Genomic DNA, 21,333 nt, shown 5'->3' with positions numbered 1-21,333 from the left:
GGGAAGCACCGGCATTGAGAGGGAGCCAGGTAGTGTGGTGAACAACCCACCCGGCAGGTCTGCCGATATTTCAAAACTATTGCAGGCTTGCAAACCAATCAGAGCTCGCGGTATGACAGCCAATCAGGAGCCATCACTGCCGCTCCTAATTAGAAGCAGAAGCGCAACTCCAATTGGCTTGTGACTGAGCCAGCACGCATTTTGAAATAGCCACGTGTTGACAGAGTATATAGCGGTGCTTGTGCTGTTAGACAACATAGTTTTTGGAGCCTAACCAGGAATGTAGTTTATTGTAGTGAACACAAAGTTAACAGGTCGTCAGGGGTTAACTAGCAGGTATGCAATATAGTAGTATAAACCAGGCAGGTGTACACAGTGTATGGTGCAGATACTTATCATATCCTGTAGCTGGATTGGCAGTATGGAGGCCTCTTCTACTGCAGACTTGGAACTGTGATTTGTGAGGGCAATGCTGCGGCGCTACATACAGGAATGCTGCTAGGCGGTGATTGACAGCTACCTCCAGCGGGGATAGCTGTCAGGACCCAGAACGCTTCCACTGCGGTGTTATAGCAGCATCATCTCCTTGCAAGCAGCGCAATCTCCGTCTCCTCAGCACTGCGCGGTCTTCCTCTCACCTCAGCGCGGCTTGGCTAAATACGTCACTTAAGCTGGCCATACATCAGAAAGATCGATTGCGTTCATGATTGTGTACAATTTTCCTTGAAATCCCCGGCAGTCCTTGGTGGTTTTTGGACACACAATCTACTCACAATCCATCATACAATCAGTCATACAATCCATCTGCTGCATGATTGTGTACACAAGATGTGCACACAATCTGCATACAATCCATCATACAATCCATCTGCTGTATCATTGTGTACACGAGATGTGCACACAATCTGCATACAATCCATTATACAATCAGTCATACAATCCATCTGCTGATGGATTGTATGATTGTGTACACAAGATGTGCACACAATCTGCATACAATCCATCTTACAATCAATTGAGATTGTATGATTGGGTACAATATCTTTCTGATGTATGGCCACCTTTAGTTTATTTATTTAATTTAGCTTTATTTGTTTGGAAGAACTGTGTCTGCCTCCACACAATGAGTTAATGCCGGATACTTTTGTGTATACAATTACATTTATTGGTTTTTGTACTGTAGAGTATTGAGACATAGTGGTTTACTTATAAATGCAAATTAAGGAAATATATAAAATACAGTACATATGAATAATAAAGTTACATAGAAAAAGGATAAAAGGGAGGGGGAGATATAAAACAAACAGAACAAAAATAAAAATACATCCTTATAATAGAAATAATAATAATAAAAATAAGGCAACTGGTGATTATTTTAGAATATAAAATATATAAAGTCCAGACATAATTGTAACTATTAGTTGGTATGGTAGGTGAAACTTGTATCATTAATCCAGTGTGTAACCTCCCGATTTGCTCGTAGTGTATAGGCCGGCGTCCTGGCTAAAAATGCATGCAGATCTACTCAACCATATATATTTCCTTTAGTAGTATAAAAATTGGATTGCTTTAACCGATGAAATACTCTGAGCACTGAAATGCTGAGAAGTAAAATTCTTTAGGTTCCTTTAACCATGGGCTGACACGTTGAGGTGCATGTACAGTGTATAGCCCGTCTGCCTCTGGTTTAAAAATGCGGCAGGTACTGTAGATATAGCTGTGCCGTACAATCATGGCGTCTGACCGGGACGTGCTGCCCGGTGAGACGGAGCTTCAGATGGACGTACATGCTAGGGTGCCTGTGGTAATGTCTGGCAGCATAGGCTGGAGAAAGCCACCTCAGTGAATCAGGTGTGCAGGAGTGTACCCTTGTTGGCATCTGTCAGGCCTGACAAAGGTGCAATGTTCTGTCAGCTGAGTGTGCAGACTGAGTTAAAAGTCATTTTTGTTACAAATTCAAGCAGATTTGCATTTTTTAGGTAAAGTTATTACATGTGATACAATTATGGGACAAAATACCAGACCATGCCCTGGAAACACCATCACCAACAAGAATGAAACAATCGCATTATAGCAAATACAAATTCAAAGCCATGTTAAAGTGTTTTCTTTGATATCAAGTGTGTTATTTAGGCGGGCTGGGTACAAGATGGTGCAACATTACTACAACAAGGTTCTTGCTAGAAAGAATCATAAGAAATAAGCCAGAGCTGTATAAAAATGGTTTCATCCTCCATTAGGGCAATGCACAAGCCCACACATCTCTCCATGTGTCTAAAATGCTGTGTACACACTTGTACAATCTGCATGAGATCCAGATGACATTTTGACTATATAGTCAAAATCTCATCTGGATCTTATGCAGATTGTATGGATTTTATCCCTTGTGATCCAGATGCGATCTCGATGCGCGCTCCTGTATCGCAGCCAGAAAGTCTTGGCTGCCCTGTCTATATAGTGCAGATCTGCACTATATAGTCTAAATTGTATGCAGATAGTCTAAATTGTAAATCTCATCTGGATCTCATGCAGATTGTATGGATTCTATCCCTTGCGATCCAGATGCGATCTCGATGCGCACTCCTGTATTGCAGCCAGAAAGTCTTGGCTGCATAGACTATATAGTGCAGATCTGCACTATATAGTCTAAATTGTATGCAGATAGTCTAAATTGTAAATCTCATCTGGATCTCATGCAGATTGTACAAGTGTGTACACAGCATAAAGCAGTTTTTGGCTGAGAAACAGATTGCAGAGCTAGAACAAACTACATACATATCAGACATAGCACTGAGGGGGTTATTCTAGTTCACTCGGAAAGGCACAATCACTCTCTTATGGACAAAACCATGTGCACTGCAGGCGGGGCTGATGTAACATGTGCAGAGAGAGTTACATTTGGGTGTTTTATTGTTTCTGCGCAGGGAAAATACTGTCTGCTTTATTTTTACACTGCAATATAGATATCAGTTTGAAGTACAAACCCCGCCCAAATCTAATCTCTCTGCGCATGTTACATCTGCCCCACCTGCAGTGCATATGGTTTTGTCCATAAGACAGTGATTGTACCTTTGCGAGTGAACTAGAATAACCCCCTGTGTGACTTCTTTATTTTTAGCAATATCTTTACTAATGGAACAGGTTTTGCATCAGTTGCTGAGGTAAATGACAGAGCTGTTAAAACAGCTAATGAGCTGCAGCACAGCTTTGACCAAAGAAAAACAAACTATGTTTGAGTGCCAACATCTGTGAGGGATGCGCAAAACATCCGCTAAAAATGCCAGCGTCGCTCACATTTGTTATATAAATTCAAGTAAAAGTTGTACAGTAAAAGATTATATTTCCTATAGAAGGTAAACATTATAGGTCAATAAGATGAATACAAATGTTTGCTTGGCAATTTTCACACCTATTTTGACAAATTCCCTTGGCACTCGATGGGGTGTATTCAATGCGGGTGGCAAGGGGTCGTTTTTGTATGGCTAGGATGGCTTTTTTGGCACGGAAAACCATCGTCGCCGTCCAACTTCTTCGCCATATTCAATGTTTTGCAAATATTCCTTAAACGGGGAGCCTGTTGCCTTTTTGTGGCCTTTTTTCCACCTCGCTGAAAACAACGAGCGAGGTGGAAATGGAGAGTGACGGGGAGGCAGTTGAATACTCTGACAGCGAGCTATTGGCGCCGCTTGCCATCATTGCATTGAATACACCCCAATGGGTTTAGAACATGTAACATCCAATCCATAAAGAGCTCCAAAGCTGGTGTTATTTGTTACTGAAGCCATGTAGTAGGTCAATGGGGATGGGGAACACAATTGTGGAATTGTTCTCTGCTGCAATTGTATTCAGTGTCTGCAGGTAGCGCAGCTGTAGAGCCACAGGTGATTCGGATATAACTATTGCCGCTTCTTTCAGAGCCCGGGAAGCATTCATCTCGCCCTCTGCCGCTACCACCTATAGTGGGAACCACACAAGCATTATTTCTTTATTACTATTATGAAACGGAATGAACAATGCAAGAAAGCTAATGAATATATGGCCGATACAGACCTGTTTGTACGTGTCTGAATTTGAACCCTTCCCCGATGTTTGGGATCTGCGCATGTGCGCAAACCCCGGGAGTGAATGGCTTCGTGAGTTTCACAGCCGCTGAGCCGTTCGCTCCGGACAGGGATGTCTGGGGGCAGGGAGTGGCAGCAGGGGAACGCCTAGCATCCACATAAAAATGCTGGGCATCCACATAAAAATGCTGGGCGTTCCCCTGGGAACACAGGTGTGTCGATGACTGCGTGAGGCGGACGGCTGACGTGAGATGACTTTAGCACCCGTCCCCCTTTTTCGGCCATCTACATCCAGGATAAAAGTAAGTATAGACTAACTTCTATCCATGAACGGAGAAAAAAAAAATCAGCGACCGCCCGGGCAACCATATGCGCGGGATGTGTTTGCATACACGAGAGGATTCAGGTTGGGGGTGGGCGGCATTTAACATTTGTGAAAGGTGGATGTATATACACTTTATTATGCACAGATTGCCTTTAGAGTCTTGTGGTTCTGCCAAATTCACTACAAGACTAGAACATCAATAGCTGTTCTAAACGGTAACCTCGCACATGCGCACTACGGGCCGCACAGATGCGAAGTCTACAGAGTATGGTCCGGGCTGTGAATTCACAGCCATGCGATCAGGTCTTAATAACCCCTTTAGTCTTGTAGTGCTCAAACAATAATAATAATAATAATACTAATACCATTGAACCTTTCAGAACATAACAGTAGACAAGTGTTTTTACTTGGAGCTGATGCACTGTGTGTAAGGTATCCAGATGGCTGGCAGACAATGTCTAGGTGAACAACAAAAGGTCGACACACAAGATTGACATTGACAAAAGGTTGACACGTGAAAAGGTCTACATACATTTTCATCATTTTTTTCTTTCATTGTTTGGACGGTTTCATTCTTTACCCCCCACACAAACTCCGGTTAGTAAAGTATGTCGACGGCAGTGGTAGCAGCTTGAGGCACCTGCCCTGAAGCATGGCAAACGACTTTGCACTGATTGGCAGTCCATGTGCTCAGGTGATGACATTGTCGATTTTTCCTGTGTCGACCTTTTGCTTGTGTCAATTGTTTGTCAATGTCAACCTTGTGCATGTCGACCTATTGCTGTTGACCTAATGACTGTCACACTATACATTGTGTATAAGTAGATGGATTGGTACTTGTGTAGTTTCACGGCGCCACCTACCGCTACGCTGTCAGCGTAGCCCAACGGCTGCCTAGCGTAATCAGCATAGTGTCCCAGCGGCAGCCCTGTGTAGTCAGTGTAGTGTCCCCATCAGGCAGCGTAGTCACCGTACTGTCCCCGCGAGCTGCAGCTCTGTCCCTGGCAAGCCTAGTGAGCGCCGGTAACCGCCAGATCGGACGCCGGCGGAGAGGCGCTCCATCTGCCTGAGACACATGACACTTTACTAACCGGAGTCTCATATGCAAGTGCGTCTCAGTAATTCGTGCGGCAGGGTATGGCAACCCTGTCAGTGTCCACTTCAGGGAGACGGTCAGGGTTAGGGGTTCAGTAGCACGTGTGTCTTATGCACAAAGGGGGAGTGCGGTGCACAAGTGCGTCTCATTCACAATAAAAGTTGCATTTGCCAGTGCTCCATACTGGCAAATGCCCCGGTACGCGTCCTCCAGACCTTTTCATACCCCCACTATCCACGTCGGCGTAGAGTAGAGCACGAAGCGTGGCGAGCGCAGCGAGCACCGCAAGGGGACGCGTAAAACGAGCCCAAAGTGCGGGAACGTGTAATACACGTCAAGTAATCCACGTCCGCTCGCCACACTTCGGGCTCATTTTAAGCATCCGTTCCACATGCTCGCTGTGCTCGCCACACTTTATCCACATCCGTGTGGAGTTGATTTTATAGTGTGGGTATGAACAGGTCGGGAGGACGCGTAACGTTTTTCAGGAACACACATTCACACCTGTCATGTCAGGCAGGTTAAAAATGGTCAATGGTTCCCACACAATGTAATAAGCGCTGACACAACGCTGACCGACTACACTAACTGCGTAACGCTGACTGACTACGCTAACTGCATAAGCTCCGGTTAGGCACGAACGTACACACAGTCGCAGACACAATCTGACTACAGGAACACAACGTTGATGCTGATAGGGACACTACACTGACTACGTAAGTGGCGCCGTGAAACTACACAAGTACCGATGGATTTGCTAAATAAAAAAATAATATGGTCTAGATGTAGTCAATCTTACCTACATCTGCATCCCCTTCACCATGGGGGCATGGTCAACGGTTACATGCACTTGGTGAGGTGTGGGGCATACAGTGCCTTAAAACAGGCATTGTATAGCAGGGGCGGGCTATAATGACGTGATTCAGTGCAAATCGTGTTATCCGGTCTCCCTTGGTCCATCCACTTGTGATCTACAGGTGAGCAACCGTAAGGGTTCCGGGGGGATGCAGGACACTTGACCACCTTTCCAGCGAGCCAGGAGAGCCACCTGATTTAAAGGAGCTTCTCAGCTATACTGGGAAGGTAGCCAAGTATGATGTTATTACAGAGAAAGCAGCAGGTACATGAGGCTGTGGCAGTCCAATATATAGGTCATTTGTGTATAATGTACAGCTTGTGTTGGATGACTTTGGTTGGTTATAATGACCTTAGCTCTGGCCTCTCGTGTTGCCTCTGCCTCAGATGCCATAGCTCTCTGCATCTGAAGAGGAAGCCGCACTTCTCTCATCTCCACACGTTCCACCATCACTCCCCATCGGTGAGTAGCATCATCCAGTATGGTCTAGAAGAAAAAAAAAATGCAGCCTTGTGTCTACAGATCTCGTGATCAAGTAAAATACATATGGGGTCTATGTAATAAACCTTGGAGAGAGATAAAGTACCATCCAATCAGCACCAAAATTAGCCCCCCCCCCCCTCGCATTCAGCAAGAGGCACACGATTTTCACCTGAGTCTCACGCTGCCCCACACACCCCCTCAGTCCTCCTTGTTTCTGGGAATACTCTGCATGCGTGCATATGGAAACGGTGTTGTGGGTAGGCGAGCTGCTGTGCGCACTGAGAGGAGCAGCAGAGAGCTGGCAGCCAGGGCTCTGTTTCCATGAGACTGGCCCTGTCCAACACACACCATGTATCAGCCCTGCTCCTATGCCTGAGGTGAGCCGCTGCCACCTCCACCACACCGCTGGGTCCCTGCACCTCCCAGGATGGAGCAAGACAGCCAGGTGGGGGCTGTGTATAATGTAATATAGTGGTGTGTGTACTGGCTCTAATATGAGGGGGAGGTAATGTAATATAGTGGTGTGTGTACTGGCTGTAATATGAGGGGGAGGTAATGTAATATAGTGGTGTGTGTACTGGCTGTAATATGAGGGGGAGGTAATGTAATATAGTGGTGTGTGTACTGGCTGTAATATGAGGGGGAGGTAATGTAATATAGTGGTGTGTGTACTGGCTGTAATATGAGGGGGAGGTAATGTAATATAGTGGTGTGTACTGGCTGTAATTTGGGGGGAGTGATGTGAGATGGATGTGTGTAATGTAATTTAGTAATGTTTACTGGCTGTAATATGAGGAGGGGTAATGTAACGTAGTGGTGTGTGTGCTGGATGTAATATGGGTGATGTACAATAATTTGCTATAAATTGGGGAGAGCCAGATGGTTTCCCACCATTTAATAATAAATAATTTGTCTTTATTATCAATAGCTCCCCCCTCCCCAGGCCACCGCACACACACACACACACACAGACAAAATCTTGCCCACATCCCATTCCAAAGTAAAGCAGGGATGACAATCAGTGGATGAACACTATGATGGTTCCCTAATATAATGTTTATATCATCAATGTTATCTATCAATAGTACCATCGATGGTGCCCACCGATGGCCATTCCTAGTATGACTCATGACTCCAGGCAGTTACCACCTGTTCACAATACAGTACAAACACAATCTTACCTGCATTCTCTGAGCGATCTCCTCACGGTTTGACATGGTGCTGGAAAGAGTTTGTGTTCCTAAGATATTCCTCAGTGTGGTTTCAGCTAGCCGGGAAGTTGCTAGTCGAACATCGATCACATTGAACACCGATTTCAAAGCACTTGTGATCTTGTAGTACACCACTCCGTCTACTGTGATCGTTACAGAATCTTTAGTAAGGACCTGCAATACAATGCAAAGCAAGCAACTCAATAATTACCATGTGTCTAACAAAAATAAATAAAACATCTAAAAAAAGGGGATTTTTGTAAGAACTTACCGTTCGAATCCCTTTCTCTGAGTCCATCCTGGTGACACGGCTAGCCATGGGATGTAGGAGGGTCCGCAGGAGCAAGGCACCTATGCTAACTTCTTTGAGAGGCAGGCTCCTCCCTTCTGCATCCCAGCATTCCTCAGTTCAACTTCTAAAGCACACTAGGATACATTACTCAGCACAACGCCTGAACATATTAATATGCACATTTCAAAAATAACCAAATAACATAATACATGAACGGTATAAAAACTTACTGAGCGTAAGGGAGGGATCGCTGTGTCACAGGATGGACCCAGAGAAAGGGATTTGAACGGTAAGTTCTTACAAAAATCCCCTTTTCTCTGTGGTCCATCCTGGTGACATAGCTAACCTTGGGACATTCAAGACATCCTCGGATGCGAACTCATGGAACCTGTAGAATTTGGTAAAGGTGTGAACAGAGGACCAGGTGGCAGCCCTAACTGCTCCGCTGTAGCCCCATGGCGCACAGCCCAAGAGGAAGCAACTGGCCTTGTGGTATGGGCATTACTCCTGGAGGGAATCGGTCTGCCTACCTTAGTGTATGCAAAGGCAATCACCGATAATCACCTTAACCATCTAGCAATGGTCTGCTTAGAAGCAGGCCACCCTCTCTTATGCACATCATATAGTACCAATAGCAAATCAGTTTTGTGAAAATCCTTTACTCTGTCCACATAAATGCGCAGCGTGCGAACCATGTCCGATTTCTTCAGTTTGACTATTTCTCGCCTCCTCTGGAGGACAAAACACCGGGAGCACAATCTTCTGGTATAAATGGAAATTTGATACTACCTTAGGTAGAAACTTCAGCACTGTTCTAAGAACAGCCCTGTCATCATGAAAAACCAGAAACGGGGACTTGCAAGACAAGGCCCCCAATTCCGAAACCCGGCTAGCCGAGGCTATAGCTAACAGAAAGGTACGTTTCCAAGAAAGAGATTTAAGATCAGCCGACCTTAAAGGCTCAAATGGAGGTTTCTGTAGAACCGAAAACACCAGAGACAGATCCCAAGGCGCTACCGGCTGCCTATAAGGAGAATTAATTCTCATAACTCCCTGTAAGAAGGTCTGTACTTCTGGCAGTAGAGCCACTCTTTTTTTGAAAGAATATGGACAAAGCGGACAACTGTACCTTTAAAGCCTGCAGGCTCAGCCCCGCTGAAAAACCATCCTGGAGAAACTCCAAAATTCTAGAGACCTTGAACCTACAGGTGGTCTGCGAGCAGAATCTGGGAACCTGACAATTGTGTCTGGACGCCATCAAGTCCTCCTCTGGGAGCCCCCAAAGTGCTACTATGTCCTGAAAGACTTCCTGATGCAACGCCCAGTTCCGCCCTGCTGAGGAGTCTGCATCCACATTCCTGGAATGAACACAGCTGACAGAGCTGGAATGTTTCTTTCTGCCCAATGAAAAATCAGAGAGACTTCCTGCATGGCCATCCTGCTGCGAGTGCCCCCTTGATGGTTGAAATAAGCCACAGCCATGGCATTGTCCGATTGTATGCGGATGGGCAACCCCTTCAGGAGGTCTTCCGTCTGTAGAAGTGTCTTCCACACTGCGGGGTTCCAGAATGTTGATCGGCAGTTTTGATTCCTACCTGGACCACAGACATTGCAATCTGAGGTGTAGGCCACTGCCCCCAGCCCCTGAGACTGGCGTTGGTCGTGACGATCAACCAATCCCAGGAGCAAAGGGAACGCCCCAATTGAAAAGACTCCAGATCCGTCCACCAGATCAACGAATCCCTTGTCTACTGAGACAGTAACAGTGTTTCCGGTTTCATGGATTTCGGGTTCCCGGACCAACTGGACAGATTGTTTCATTGAAAGGGCCTTGAGTGAAACCTTGCATACTGCAGGGTCTCAAATATTGCCGCCATTTTGCCCAACAGCTTCAAACTCTGCCATATCGAGGGATTTGGCGACTGGAGAATCGACAGCACCAACCGGCGAATGTCCACTGCTTTGGACTCTGGGAGGAAAACACGATGTAGATGTGTATCCAAAATCACACCCAAAAACTGAAGTTTCTGAGACTTTGGAAGATTTAACATCAACCCGTGGTCTCGAAGAAACGGTGTTGCAATCGTCAGATGTTCCTGAAACTTCTCTGCCGATTCTGCATTAAACAAGAGGTCGTCCAAGTATGGAATAAGCACAATCCAATTTAACCTGAGAGCTGCTGCCATGATAGCCATCATTTTTGTGAAAACTCTCGGCGCTGTGGCCAGCCCGAAAGGTAGAGCCTGAAACTGCAGAGGAGTTTCTCCTATTGCGAAACACAGTAAAGATTGATGTTCCCTGCATATAGGCACATACAGATAAGCATCCTGGATGTCCACTGATGCTAGAAATTCTCCAGGTTCTATGCTTAAAAGCATTGACCGAAGAGATTCCATCCTGAAGTGAGCCACCCACAGATGTAGGTTTAAAGACTCCAGGTTTTAAACCTACATAACTATTGTTACCCTGGGAGCTGCACATATATACCAAGTATTAGCACTCTTAGTGATTTACTTTTTGAGTAATTGTCTAGAAGTTTTTGAGCCTGAATTATTAGTATTTTGTAGGTTTAGAATGGGGCTGAAGGAACCGTCCGGTTTGGGGACCAGGAAAAGAATGAAATAAAATCCCTTCTTTCTTTCCACCTGAGGTACCGGGATCACCAATCCCTTCTCGAGAAGCGACATTGGCGCCCCCAAGAGGGCTTTTCGCAAGCGAGCTTCTCGCGGCAGGGGTGTTGGGAGAAATCTCTTTGGAGGGACACCGCTGAGATTGATCCTGTACCCCTGAGAAATGATGGCGAGACCCCAAGGGTTCGGGGTGGAGAGAGTCCGCACATCCAGAAACTGCAGGAGGCGACCCCCCACTCTGATCCCAGACTTAGCCTCACTTTTGGAAGGGTGTTTCTTTGCAAAAGCCCCAAAACAGGATCTGGGCGCCCTTCCTTTGCCTGAGGGAAACTTTCCTCTAACTGTTGGTCCTCTACTGGATGCACCCCCTCGAAAGAAGGAACGAAAGGACGGCCTAAATGCCCCAAACCTAGACACTGAGTGCTTAGATGTGGTGGGAAGGAAAGTGCTCTTTTCCTCCCGTGGCTTTCTTAATAAGGGAATCCAGTTCTGCCCCAAAAAGAAGTTCTCCCTTAAAAGCCAACGACTATAGAGACTTCTTGGACTCACTATCAGCTTCCCAAGCCTTAAGTCAGAGAGCTCTCCTAGCTGTCACGGAAGTGGCTGACACTTTTGACGCCTTCTTCACCAGCCTCACAAACATACTCCGCTGCACACTTCAGCTTTTCTGCCAAAGCAAAGGCTTCTGTGTCAGGTTGAAGCAGATTACACAAGGCATCAGCCCACTTCATCATGGCCTTGGATACCCAAGCAGATGCAATAATTGGGCATAAGGTAAAGCCCGCCCCTTCAAACACAGCCTTCAATCTTATTATCCACGGGGCTTTTGAAAGCAGCACCCCCCCTGTACAGGCAAAGTAGTGGTCTTAGACGACCTAGCAAAAGGTGTATCCACCAGAGGGATCTTTTCCTACAATTTCACATGCTCCTCCGGCATAGGATACATGTTTGCAAATCTCTTGGGAATGAGAAGCCTTTTATCAGGCGTCTTCCATGCTTCCCCAAGTATTGCTATCATGCCCTCATCCGAGGGAAAAGTAACTGCATCCCAGTGCAATTTCTTAAATACACCTTGAATTGGCACTTTATCCTCAGCTGAGACATTCAATGTTTAACTGCGAATATCAAATCTTCAATACCAAGGACAGAAGACTCAAATACTACCCTCTGGCCCCAAAACATATCTTCAGTACATTCCCCGTCATCTTCAGACTCTAAATTAAGAAGGGGAGGTGTGGATAAAGTGTGCCTAGGTGAAGTTACCTCAGGAGCCTTAGACAACTGCTCCATAAAGGGGATTTTTGTAAGAACTTACCGTTCGAACCCCTTTCTCTGAGTCCAGTCCGGTGACACAGCTCCACGATGGGATGCAGTAGGGTCCGCCAGGAGCCAGGCACCTATGCTTCAATTCTTTGGGAGCAGGCTCCTCCCTCTGCATCCCATAATGCTTCAGTTCAACTTCAAGAGAATACTAGGATACATAACTCAGAACAATGCCTGAACACTTTATATGCAACATAACAGAACCATAACATGACAACACATGAACGGTACACTTAACTGAGCTTAAGGGAGGGATCGCTGTGTCACCGGACTGGACTCAGAGAAAGGGGTTTGAACGGTAAGTTCTTACAAAAATCCCCTTTTCGCTTTCGTCCAGTCCGGTGACACAGCTCCACGATGGGACGTTCACGAGCCGGTCCTTTGGGAGGGCACGCTCAGACCAACAGTTCTCATCACTGCCCGTCCGAATGAAGCGTCCTCCGAAGCGAAATCATGAAATCTGTAAAATTTGGTAAAGGTGTGAACAGAGGACCAGGTGGCAGCCCTACACAACTTTTCAGCCGTAGCCCCATGGCGCACCGCCCAGGAGGAAGCAACCGACCTGGTGGTATGTGCATTTATCCGAGACGGAACCGGTCTACCTGCTTAACAGTAGGCAAAGGCAATAGTAGACCTTAACCAACGAGCGATGGTCTGCTTAGAAGCAGGCCCCCCAACCTTATGCACATCATATAGCACCAAGAGTCCGCACTACAAGTACCAGTGCTCTGCATATACTCCTATTGAGGTCTTGCAGTAATTATTCCATGTATGTGACTTTTCATTTGTCTCCTGAAATCACTTTTAACTGCTAATCTGAATTATGGCAATTGCAGAACCAGTGTTGTATTGTTAAGGATGTTTATAGTGTTTGCATAACCTGTTTGAAGCTGTTGTCAGTGAGGCCTAATTTATTGGGGTATATATTTTTGGCTAGTGTTTATTTAAAACAAGTTAATTGATGTCCTTTGATTAGCTGGTCATGTGACCTCAGATGTAGCCTCTTCTAATCAGACTTGGTATATATCTTCACTTATAAGGCAGTACTCTGCCTGGGCAGTCTCTAAGTTAGAAATCTACTAAGTGATATTACTTTTAAAGAACAGTTAAAAAAACAGTTGAAAAACATTGAAAAACATCAAGCAAGGTAAATACAATATACATTATTACATCATGCTCACCAAACTGCTACTTCTCATTTCATTACATGGAATTTTCACCAAACTTCACCCATCCTATAATCTCCCTGACACTCACCACTCTGTGCACATTGCCTCTTCTATTATTCACTCCCCTCTTCTAAACACTCATGAGCTCTTTACTTACTTCTCTACTTGTACTTTCACATCCACATCCCACCACCAATACAAAAAAAAACACAAACATCCACCTTTATCTATCTCTCCTTTTTAATCTTATTAGCTGGTGACATATCACCAAACCCAGGCCCAAACCACCTGTCCCACTCAGAGTTTACTGGTTGTATGCCTAGAAATTCGGCTAACCTCATAAATATCACATGCCTCCCACCACACTCCAAACAACTTAAATGTGCCCTATTGAATGCACACTCTGTTTGCAATAAATTAACATCCATCCATGACCTCTTTATCTCTCACAAATTCAACCTGCTGGCAGTTACAGAAACCTGGCTCACACAATCAGACACGGCCTCGCCTGCAGCACTGTCACATGGTGGTTTCCACTTCACTCACACCCCCAGGCCTGGTAACTGTAAAGGAGGTGGGGTTGGTATATTACTGTCACAAGACTTCACATACTCAGTTCTACCATCTACTCCTTCACTCACATTTACATCATTTGAAGTTCACTCTATTAGGGTTTTTTCCCCTTTCTCTCTGCGTGTTGCTGCTATCTATCGCCCACCTGGGCTTCCCAAAACTCAATTTCTAGAAGATTTCTCTGCCTGGCTCCCCCATTTCTTATCCTCTGACATCTCCACTGTCATCCTGGGTGACTTCAATATTGCTATTGACAGTCCACCATCTTTGCATGCTTCCAAACTCCTCTCTCTAACCTCCTCTCTCGGCCTCTCCCAGTGGTCCGACTCCTCTACTCATGAGGAAGGCCACTGCCTTGACCTTGTTTTCACCAGGCTGTGCTCAGTCTCTGATTTTACTAACACTCCCTTCCCTCTCTCTGATCACAATCTCATTACCCTCTCACTCTCTTCCATTACCCCAAGCTCACTGACACTGAAATCATGCAAGCCTACTCTAACCCGCAGAAATACTAATGCAATTAATTTTCCACAACTTACCACCTCCCTGCAACAACAGCTCTCACTAATTTCTACATTTACCTCTCCTGACTCTGCTGTTTCCCACCTCTACCAGACTCTTGAAACAGCCCTTGATGACGTGGCTCCAGCTACCCATTACACCCCACGTAGGCTTAGATGCCAACCGCGGCACACCAAAACAACAAGACAACTTAGAAATCAGTCACGTAAAGTAGAACGCCAATGGCGCAAATCTCGTAGTACGACTGATTTCCTCGCATATAAAACTAGCTACTACTCCTACAGCAATGCTTTGGACACTGCCAAACAAACATACTACCAATCTCTCATCTCTTCTCATGCCACCAACCCTAAGCGACTTTTTAACACCTTTAAGTCTCTTCTGTACCCTCCCCCTCCTCCCCCACCGGCTACCATCAGTGCACAAGAACTTGCCTCCTACTTTAAGGACAAGATTGATAACATCCGAGATGAAATGGTATGCTCTTCCACAACCTCTAACCCTCTTTCTTTCCCACCTGAACCCTCTGGCACTTTCTCTTCATTTGAGCCCACAAATGAAAAGGAAGTATCCGCACTCTTCTTATCCTCTTACTCTACTACCTCTCCTCTCGATCCTATACCTGCGCAAGTCATTAAAAATCTATCTCCTGTCATTATTCCAACCTTAACTAAAATCTGCAATCTCTCTCTTACTACTGGTACTTTTCCTTCTCTGCTCAAACATGCAGTGATAACTCCTATTCTAAAAAAACAGAATTCTGACCCTAACTCTCTCTCTAACTATCGTCCTATATCTCAGCTCCCATGCCTATCCAAGCTACTGGAGAGACTTGTCTACTCTCGCCTCACAAACTTTCTTAACTCTAACACCCTATTAGACCCACTTCAGTCAGGTTTTCGCTCTCAACACTCCACTGAGACAGCACTGACTAAAGTGGTGAATGATCTGGTAATGGCTAAGTCTAAAGGCCATTACTCACTACTTATTCTTCTTGATCTTTCTGCTGCATTTGACACAGTCGATCACGCTCTTCTCTTACAAACACTACACTCCCTAGGTCTTAATGATACAGCCCTTTCCTGGTTCACATCTTACCTATCTGATCGCTCTTTCAGTGTTCGCTTCTCTAACTCTACTTCCTCTTCATTACCTCTGTCAGTTGGAGTTCCGCAAGGTTCAGTCTTAGGTCCTCTGCTCTTCTCAATCTATACCTCCTCTCTTGGCAAACTAATCAGCTCTTTCGGATTTCAGTATCACTTGTATGCTGATGATACTCAAATCTATCTATCAACCCCAGAGTTGTCACCAGTGGTTTTGGGTCGAGTTTCTGATTGTCTCTCTGCCATCTCATCTTGGATGTCTTGTCGCCAACTCAAACTCAATATTTCCAAAACAGAATTACTTATATTCCCGCCAACTAAGAACAGTTACCATCCTGACATCTCCATCGCTGTTGACAACTTGATAATCTACCCTACCCCACAAGCTCGTTGCTTAGGGGTCATCCTCGACTCTGAACTGTCCTTTCTTCCCCACATTCAATCTGTCTCCAAATCATGTTACATGCATCTAAAAAACATATCCAAAATACGACCCTATCTCACACAAGACACTACCAAATCTCTTATCCATGCACTCATTGTATCCCGCATTGATTATTGCAATAGTCTCCTAACTGGTCTTCCCAAGAACAGACTCTCACCACTGCAATCAATTTTAAATGCTGCTGCTAGGCTGATCTTCCTTGCAAGACGCTCATCGTCTGCTGATCCGCTCTGCCAGTCCCTCCATTGGTTGCCTGTATATTACCGTATTCAATATAAAACACTTCTACTTGCTTATAAAGCTATTAACCATACTGCACCAGCATATATCTCTGCACTTATCACAAAATATCTCCCATCTCGACCACTACGCTCTACACAAGATCTGCGTCTCTCTTCTGCACGGATCACTAGCTCCCATTCATTATTACAGGACTTTTATCGGGCTGCTCCCATCCTATGGAATGCCCTTCCACGCACATTAAGACTCTCCACCAGTCTCCAAACTTTCAAGCGTTCCCTGAAAACTCACCTCTTCAGGCACGCCTATCATATTTAAGTTCTACATGCATAACCCTCCGAGGCACTTATGTATTATATAGCTTCCCTTCTGGACTTGTAACTGCTATTACTGGTGCCTGTCCTTATGTTTGCCCCCTATATCCCTATAGATTGTAAGCTTGCAGCAGGGCCCTCCTACCTTCAAGTCTGTCTGTTGTTACCCAGTTTGTCTTATCACTGTCTACTATTGTAAAGCGCAACGGAATCTGCTGCGCTATATAAGAAACTGTAAATAAATAAATAAATAAGAGTAAATCTGATTTTCAAATGTCCTTTACCTTCTCCATGTAGATTCGCAAGGCGCGAACTACATCCAATTTCTTTAATTTTTCCTATTTTTAACCCCTTCTGGAGGAGAAAACACTGGAAGCACAATGTCCTGGTTTAAATGAAAGGATGACACTACCTTAGGTAGGAATTTTGGCACTGTTTGAAGCACAGCCTTGTCATCATGAAAAATCAAAAACGGTGACTTGCAAGACAAGGCACCTAACTCACGTCTGGCTGAGGCAATAGCCAACAAAAACGTGAGCTTCTACGACACATACTTTAGATCCGCAGATCTTAACGGCTCAAAAGGAGGATTCTGTAACAGACAGAACCAAAGACAAATCCCAAGGCACCACCAGCTGCCTATAAGGTGGTTTAAGTCTAGTAACCCCTTGGTAAAAGGTTTGAACCTCAGGTAACAAAGCTACTCTCTTTTGAAAGAATATAGATAAGGCCAACAGCTGCACTTTTAAAGATTGCAGACTAAGTCCTGTCGAAAAACCATCCTGCAAAAAATGTAAAAGCCTTGACAATTTGAATCTAGATGTGTAAAGCTTCTGTCTCTCACACCATCTAATATATATCTTCCAGACCCGATGGTAATTAGCCGCAGACACCGGCTTACGGGCCCTCAGCATGGTCTGGATAACCTCACCCGAAAACCCCTTTTTCTTCAATAAGGAGGTTTCATAAGCCACGCCGTCAAATTGAGACGACCTGGGTCCTTGTGAAGAAACGGCCCTTGACCTAACAGGTCCTGACGATGAGGAAGCTTCCAGGCATCCTTCGACAGCCTCAGTACATCGGAGTACCATGACCTCCTGGGCCAATCTGGTGCAATTAGAATTGCCCGTACTCCCTGATTCTTTATTTTCTTCAATACTCTCGGCAACATGGGAAATGGAGGTAATATGTACACCATCTGGAAATCCCACGGAACGGTCATGGCATCTACTGCCCAAGCTGCAGGATCCCTCACGCGTGAGCAGAATCTCGGTACCTGACTGTTTTTTCTCATCGCCATTAGGTCTATGTCTGGCAAACCCCATCGATTCACAATCTCCTGAAACACTTCTTGATGGAGAGTCCATTCCCCTTCCAGAAGTGACTCCCTGCTGAGGAAGTCTACTTTCACATTCCTGACACCTGGAATAATTGCCGACAATGCTGGAACGTTGGCCTCTGCCCAACTGAAGATCTTGGAAACTTCCGCTATCGCCATCCTGCTGCGTGTCCCGCCTTGATGGTTCAGATAAGCCACTGTGGTAGCATTGTCCGATTGTATCCTCAGCGGGGATCTCTTTAGAAAATCCTCCGCCTGAATCAATGCGTTCAAAACTGCCCGAAGCTCCAGAATGTTGATTGGCAGTCTGGACTCTACCTTTGACCAAAGGCCCTGAAGCCTTAGATGAAGGACTACCGCCCCCCAGCCCCTCAGACTGGATTCGGTCGTTATGACCAGCCAATCCCAGGACCTGAGGGATCTCCCCAGCTGCAAATTTTCCACATCCGTCCACCATAGTAGGGACTCCCTGGACTCCAGTGACAGGGTTAAAACTTCCTGTTTCATCGTCTTGGCATTTCCGGGATAGGATGTTCCATTGGAAACTCCTCGAATGGAATCTGGCGAACTGAAGAGTTTCGAAAGTGGTCACCATCTTTCCCAGCAACCTTACTCCTTGCCACACCGATGGACCCGGTACTTGCAGGATCTCTAACACCATCTGCCGAATCTCCACAGCCTTGGATTCTGGGAGAAAGACCCTGTGAAGGTGCGTGTCTATGATCACCCCCAGAAACTTTGAACAGTCGCTCTACCTCTGCTGGCTTGGAATCTTCCACGCCCTGACTGTCCTCTGCTAGCTGCTCCCTCTCGAAAGGAGGGGTGAAAGGACGGTTTAAAAACTCCAAATTTAGAACCAGAGGATTTTGAGGTGGTGGGAAGAAAAGAACTCTTACCCCCAGTAGCCTGCTTGATGATCTCATCCAATTCTGACCCAAATTATAGCTCACCTTTAAAAGGAATAGTTTCCAGTGACTTTTTAGACTCACTATCCGCCTCCCAGGCCTTTAACCAGAGAGCTCTTCTGCCAGTAACAGAAGTGACGGATACCTTGGACGCCATCTTGGCACCCTCTTTGCTAGCTTCACATATATATATTCCGCAGCACACCTCAATTTTTCTGCCACAGAAAAAGCTTCCGCATCATGTTGGAGATGACTACTTAAACTCTCTGCCCACTTGATCATGGCTTTTGCCACCCAGGCCGAAGCAATAATAGGGCGCATAGTGAAACCAACACCTTCAAAAAACTGCCTTCAGGCAGACTTCAATCTTTTTATCTACCTGATCTTTAAAGGCCGCGCCACCCTGCACTGGCAGCGCTGTGGCCTTGGATAATCTGGATAAAACTTTCTCCCATACCTTAACATGATCCTCAGGCATGGGGTACATGTTTGCATATTTTTTTAGACATTAACCCCTTCCCGACATTGCCTTTTTTGTTAATTATTTTTTTTTTTTTCCTCCTTGCGTTCAAATAAGCGTAACTTTTTTAATTTTCCGGCTATATAGACACATGAGGGCTTTTTTTTTGCGGGACAAGTTGTACTTTGTAATGGTACCATTTACTATACCGTATAATATTCTGGGGAATCAGGAAATAATTCAATGTGGGGTAAAAAAAAAAAAAACCGCCATTCCACAATTTTGCGCTGGTTACGCTTTTTTTGGAGTTCATAGTTCGTTTAAAATGATGGGTTATCTTTATTCTATGGGTCGTTACGATTCTGGTGATACCAAACTTATATAGTTTTCGTTATGTTTTACCACAAAAAAAAAAAATAGCAACTTTTACGGTTTTTCTAATTTGCGTCGCGTCGCCATGTTCTGCGGCTTATAACTTTTTTATTTTTCCACCTACGGACCTGGGTGAAGGCTCATTTTTTGCGGGCTGAAGTGTACTTTTTAATTAATACCATTATGGGATATGGGCGACTTTCTGATTTCTTTTAGTTATTTTTTTTTGGGTACGCGATGCGACCAAAAAACGTAGTTTTGGCGTTTGGAATTATTTTCCGTTTACGCCTTTAACCGTGCGGGATAACTAATGTTATATTTTAATAGATCGGACTTTTAGGAACGCGGCGATACCAAATATGTTTATTTTTTTTATTTTTTATTTATTTTTATTTGTGAAATGGGGAAAGGGGGGTGATTTGAACTTTTAATATTTTTTTATTTTATTTTTAAACTTATTTTTTTTTTTTTTTTTACTTTTACTACAAGGCCCCCTAGTGTACTCGACCACTAGGGGGCGCGATCGCCTGTACTAGGTTCAGCCATAGAGCTCTATGGCTGAACATAGTGATTTTCAGCACTTTCTATTACATCCTGCCTCAGGCAGGATGTAATAGGAATACTGACACGGCCAGCACAGGGGTCTACATTAGACCCCTGGCTACCATGGCAACCGATCGGCACCCTCCGATCTCGCCGCGGGGGGCCCCGATCGGCGCCGGAGGGGGGCGCCCCCCCTCCGATCAGCTATTTAAGCACTGCGGGCGCTTTGCCCGCGGTGCTTAAAGGGTTAAACGGCCACGATCGGCGAACTCGCCGCTCGTGGCCGTGAGAGCAGGTGCCTGGCTGTAATATACAGCCATTACCTGCTCTCTTTCAAGCCAGCTCACTCCGTGAGCTGGCTTGATTCCCCCGCAACCGACACATGACGTATATATACGTCATGTGTCGGGAAGGGGTTAACAGTCTCTTTTCTGGGGACTTGCCAGCTTCCCCTAATAAAGCAACCATGCCTTTATCCGAGGGAAAAGATACCGGATCCTTACGGCTCCTTTTAAACACACACTGCGCAGCAGCCCTTTCCTTAGCAGGTAAATCCAGAGCCTGCTTTACAGCCAAAATTAAATCCTTAATGCCAGAGGCTGAAGAATCTGCTTCCTCCCCCTGTGACCAACACAAATCTTCCTCCTCTACTACACCATCATCTGTGTCAGTAGTCAATGGAGGGGCTATGGAAGACCCTTGCCTAAAAGCCACATCCTCTGATACCTTGGTAAATTGCTCCAAAAGAGAAGACATCTTATGCACACCCTGTGCAGTATCCTGCATAGCCTGCAGCAAGATAGGGTCTCCCTGTGCAGGGGTAAGAGAGCCCTGAGATGAGGGAATAGGTCCCGGAGATCCCTTTTACCTATTTAAAGCCTCTGTTAAAGCCTTAACAGACTGTCCCAAAGCCACAGCCCACGCAGGCTCAGCTCCTTCAGGACTCTGGGTTCGTGACCCACAGGGCACAGCTTCACAGGAAGGGCACAATTCCCCCTGGTCCAACCGTTCACATGATAAATTTACATTGCATCTCTTGCAATGGTAAAACATCTTAATCGCTCCCTCCCC

General features: G+C 45.4%; 1 protein-coding gene across 3 annotated transcripts in view; it reads right to left on the bottom strand.

The window, feature by feature from the left end:
- Positions 1 to 1,182: 1,182 nt before the first annotated feature.
- The window catches only part of LOC146057920 (stomatin-like), a 45,529-nt gene continuing 25,378 nt past the window's right edge, over positions 1,183 to 21,333 (bottom strand). For all 3 annotated transcript variants that reach the window (XM_083169755.1, XM_083169756.1, XM_083169757.1), the window contains 3 exons: positions 8,003 to 8,206; positions 6,690 to 6,824; positions 1,183 to 3,954 (listed from right to left, as the gene is read on the bottom strand). In XM_083169755.1, coding sequence (XP_083025881.1) covers positions 3,766 to 3,954; positions 6,690 to 6,824; positions 8,003 to 8,206 — 528 coding nt within the window. In that variant the 3' untranslated portion in view covers positions 1,183 to 3,765. The remainder of the gene's footprint in view (positions 3,955 to 6,689; positions 6,825 to 8,002; positions 8,207 to 21,333) is intronic.

This window comes from Crinia signifera, chromosome 2 (genome assembly GCF_055691185.1).
Source record: "Crinia signifera chromosome 2, ASM5569118v1, whole genome shotgun sequence".
Lineage (NCBI taxonomy): Eukaryota > Metazoa > Chordata > Amphibia > Anura > Myobatrachidae > Crinia > Crinia signifera.
The sequence above is the reverse complement of the archived record's forward strand: the minus strand, read 5'-3'. Positions and strand labels throughout refer to the sequence as shown.